The following is a 4,517-nucleotide window of genomic DNA, read 5'->3' as shown; positions in this document are numbered from 1 at the left end:
ATTGGCCGCCTCCACTGCACCGTTCATTTTTGGGCGATATGGCGACGAGTTATGGTGACTGATCTTGAACTGACTAGAAACTTCCGCTATTGTGTTATTATTCAAATTCAATGCATTGTCAGATATGATTCTTTCAAGCATTCCATATCGACAAATGATCTCCTTTTTCAAGAATTTACTAACCACCAGTTTCGTGACATTTGCATATAAAGCAGCTTCCACCCATTTGGTAAAGTAATCGATGACCACAAAGATGAAACGATGCCCTTTCGAAGCCTTCCGTGATATTGGCCCAATGACATCCATGCCCCACATGGAGAACGGTCATGGAGCAGTCATAACGTGCAGAGGTGAGGGAGGTACATGTATCTTATCTCCATAAATTTGACATTGATGACACTTCTTGGCATAGCTAATACAATCCCTTTCCATAGTAGACCAATAGTATCCAAATCTCATGATCTGTCTGGCCATTGTAAAACCATTTGCATGGGTTCGCAAATACCCTCACGGACTTCTTCCAAGATCTTCCTAGCCTCCACGACATCTACACATCTTAACATCACTTGGTCTTTCCCTCTCTTATACAGCACTTCCCCATCTAAGACATATTCAATGGCTATTCTTCTCAGTGTTCTTTTGTCATTTTCTGTCGCTTGATCAGGATATTTTTGATTTTTCACATATTGTAGTATACTCTGATACCAAGGGTGATCATCTTTTCCCTCCTCTTCAATATTGTAGCAATGAGCCGGAACTTCATATATGCTCATCTGAATAGGCTTCATGATTTCTAACTTGTTCACCTTAATCATCGAGGCTAGAGTAGCCAGTGCGTCAGCCATCTGGTTTTCATGTCGTGGGAGATAACAGAAAGTAATGTCATCAAACTCGTCAATCAATTCAAGAACCAGCTCTTTATAATTGATCAACTTAGGGTCTCGGTTTCCCATTATCCTTTAATTTGGTATATCACCAATGTGGAATCTCTATACACTTTTAGCACTTGGATTTTACGTTCAATGGCCGCACGAATACCCATAATACATGCTTCATATTCGACCATATTATTTGTGCAATCGAAGTCTAACTTGCTAGCGACAGGATAATGATTTCCACTTGGGGATACCAAGACTGCCCCAATTCCATTACCCAGAGCATTCGAAGCTCCATCGAAATTTAACTTCCATATGTGGTCTATTCGAGGGTTTTCTTCAGTGTTTCCCACATACAGTAAGTCCTCATTTAGAAAATCGAAGTTTAAAGACTTATAGTCTTCCAAGGCTCTGCTAGCTAGAAAATTAGCTATTGCACTTCCTTTTATAGCCTTCTGACTTACATATATTATGTCAAATTCAGAGAGCAGAATTTTCCATCTAGCCATTCTCCCATTTAAAGCAGTTGATTCCATCATGTACTTTAAAGGATCAAACTTTGAAATCAGCCAAGTTGTATGATACAACAAGTATTACCTTAGTCTTCGAATTGTCCAAATTAAAGCACAACACAACTTTTCAATGGACGAGTACCTCATTTCACAATCAGTGAATTTCTTGCTGAGATAGTATATTGCTCTTTCTTTCTTTCTTGTTTCGTCATGTTGGCCCAAGACGCACCCCATGGAATTGTCAAACACCGTTAGATACAATACCAATGGCCTGTCTGGACTAGGCGATGATAGTATTGGAGCACTAGCCAAGTATTGCTTTATCTTGTCAAATGCTTTCTGACATTCCTCATCCCATTCTCTCGGATTATGTTTCTTTAGAATACGAAATACTGGATCGCATTTTTCAGTCAATTGTGAAATGAACCGAGCAATGTAGTTCAACCTTCCTAGAAAACCTCGGACCTCTTTCTGAGGGCTTAGAGGAGGCAGATCTCGTATTGCTTTAACTTTATCCGGGTCAATCTCAATCCGTTTCCTACTGACTTTGAAGCCCAACAACTTCCCTGATCTAGCTCCAAATATACATTTTGCTGGGTTGAGCTTGAGCTGAAATTTTCTCAATCTTAAGAATAATTTCCTCAAGACTCAGAGATGATCTTCTTCAGTTCTAGATTTTGCCATCATATCATCAACATAGATCTCAATTTCTTTATGCATCACGTCATGAAACAGGGTGACCATTGCCCTTTGATACATTGCTCCCCCATTCTTCAATCCAAAGGGCATTACTTTGTAACAAAATGTTCCCCATAGGGTAATGAATGTGCTTTTCCTCATATCTTCAGGATGCATCTTTATTTGATTGTATCCACAAAAGCCGTCCATGAAAGAAAATAATGAGTAGCCAGTTGTGTTATCTACCAAAGTATCAATGTGTGGCAACGGAAAATTGTCTTTTGGGCTAGCCTTGTTCAAATCCTTATAATCCATGCACATCCATACCTTTCCATCCTTTTTGGGAATAGGGATGATGTTTGCTACCCATTCTGAATATTTGACCTCTTGTAAGAATCCAGCATCGAACTGCTTTTTGACTTCCTCTTTTATTTTCAACACAATATCGGGTCTCATTCTTCTAAGCTTCTGCTGAACTGGTTTACAATATTCTTTTATAGGTAAACGATGTACCACAATGCTAGTATTTAGCCTTGGAATATCCTGGTATGACCATGCGAAAACATCTTTGAACTCTCGGAGTAACTCGATGAGGTCATGTTTTGTCTTTGCAGTGATATCAGTTCCAATTTTCACCTATTTTCCTTCTTCTAGGCTCACAATTTCTAATGATTCCTTATGAGGTAGGATTTGTTTATCCTCTTGTTCCACCATTCTCAACAAGTCCAAAGATACATCACAGTCTTCGTCGTTTTCAAAGTCATGAGATCCTTCCAAACACATGTCTTTCTCAAAAAGAAACTCCGTGTTTGAAACAACATCACTCATGTCATTGATATCCGAGGACCTATGGGGATGCACCAAAGAATTTACAAAAATATATAAATTTATGAATAATTATTTGTACATTCAGGTTATAAATAAAATGAAAAAAATCATTTGGAAGACAATCAATCAAATGGAAAATATTTACTTGCCTGGAAAGAATAAAAGAAAAATTGCTCGAAATGAATGCAAAGACGTATTTTATTAGAATAATGATATTCAGACTTAAGCCTATTTCACAAAGGATTTCTTATCATTCTTAGGCTAAAAACAACAAGAATGTTTTGAACATTACTCTGAATAAGCTCTAAAGACTACAGGTATTTCTTTCGCACTCCAATTGTTTAGCTCGCTCTCAGGTTCGTAAGGGCAAATCTCCAACAAGGTCTTTCTTTCAGCTGTCTCTATAGCATTGATATTAACATTTTCCAACGTCTCTTCAATGCCTTCCCTTCTGGACACCCCTCGCTCAGGGTAAATAAACCCACCCGACACAAAGGATTTAGATATGTGGGGGAAGGTCAAAGGCTCCCACTTGACTTCCTCTCCGCTTAAACGTGCCCTTCTTCTCTCCTATCTTTTCTCCACTTCTTTTCTCTTTTGTTTCATATCTGGCTTCTAACCTAAGCAAAAACGATCAAACTTTTCCTTCAGCATGGGTGCTTCAATCCTTCCTTGAAGGTATTTTCCCAACCCTTTCCCTGGCGAAGCTCCTCTTCCTACCATCAACTGTAAACCCATCTCAGTAGCCTTGGATATCTTTGGTACCCGGATCCTATTTCCTTCAGTGATAAACGTTGCGTTCACAAATTCCAAGGACCAGAAAGAACATTCCACTGCCTCATCATTGGTCTCTACATAAGGTGCATCACCCGTTACCATCGCAATAATATCCTCCTCTGCACCTATTGTTACCAATCGACCCTCTGATATTAGCTTCACCTTCTGATGTAACGATAAAGGTACTGCCCCTACCGAGTGTATCCACGGTCTCCCCAATAAATAATTGTAGGAAGGCTTAATATCCATTACTAAAAAGTCCACCTCATAAGTAGTTGGGCCAATTCTTAATGTTATTTCAATTCTTCCTATAACCCTTCTTTATGTTCCATCAAATGCCCTTACTATATTCTGGCAGGGTTTCATATGTGAACTATCCACAAGTAATCGATTAAGAGTGGTCAAAGGTAATACGTTCAATGCGGATCCATTATCGATCAAAACCCCCGGTAATGTGTCCCCCTGACATTGGGTAGTAATGTGTAGAGCTTTGGTAGAACCCCTTCCTCCCGACGGTATTTCATCATCATTTAAGAAGATAAAATTGTCAGCACTTATATTGTTGACCAAGCGATCTAGTTTATTCACTAAGATCTCCTCGGCCACATATGTTTCATTTAGTACTTTCATCAGCGCACTTCGATGTACTTCTGAACTTAGGAGTAAAGCTAATACAGAAATGCGGGCTAGTTGTTTGTGCAGTTGCTCCACAACACTGTATTCACTGTGTTTCAAAAACTTCAGAAACTCTTTTGCTTCTTCTTCTTTTATTGGTTCATTAACCAACGGCTCAACCTCCACTGCTTTCCCTTTCCTTTATTCTACCATCAAATTCTTATCTCTTGGC

The 4,517-nt window shown here is 39.1% G+C and overlaps 1 protein-coding gene across 1 annotated transcript; it reads right to left on the bottom strand.

Annotated features, from left to right (window-relative positions):
• Positions 1 to 455: 455 nt before the first annotated feature.
• On the bottom strand, positions 456 to 953 carry LOC128042991 (uncharacterized). Its single transcript, XM_052634766.1, has one exon. It carries the CDS (start codon positions 951 to 953, stop codon positions 456 to 458), a length of 498 nt encoding a protein of 165 aa, XP_052490726.1.
• Between the last annotated feature and the right edge of the window lie 3,564 nt (positions 954 to 4,517).

This window comes from Gossypium raimondii, chromosome 8, assembly GCF_025698545.1.
Source record: "Gossypium raimondii isolate GPD5lz chromosome 8, ASM2569854v1, whole genome shotgun sequence".
Lineage (NCBI taxonomy): Eukaryota > Viridiplantae > Streptophyta > Magnoliopsida > Malvales > Malvaceae > Gossypium > Gossypium raimondii.
The sequence above is the reverse complement of the archived record's forward strand: the minus strand, read 5'-3'. Positions and strand labels throughout refer to the sequence as shown.

Excerpts from the sequence above, each read along its gene's own strand:
- LOC128042991 (XM_052634766.1), bottom strand. The coding sequence starts at position 953 with ATGGGAAACCGAGACCCTAAGTTGATCAATTATAAAGAGCTGGTTCTT.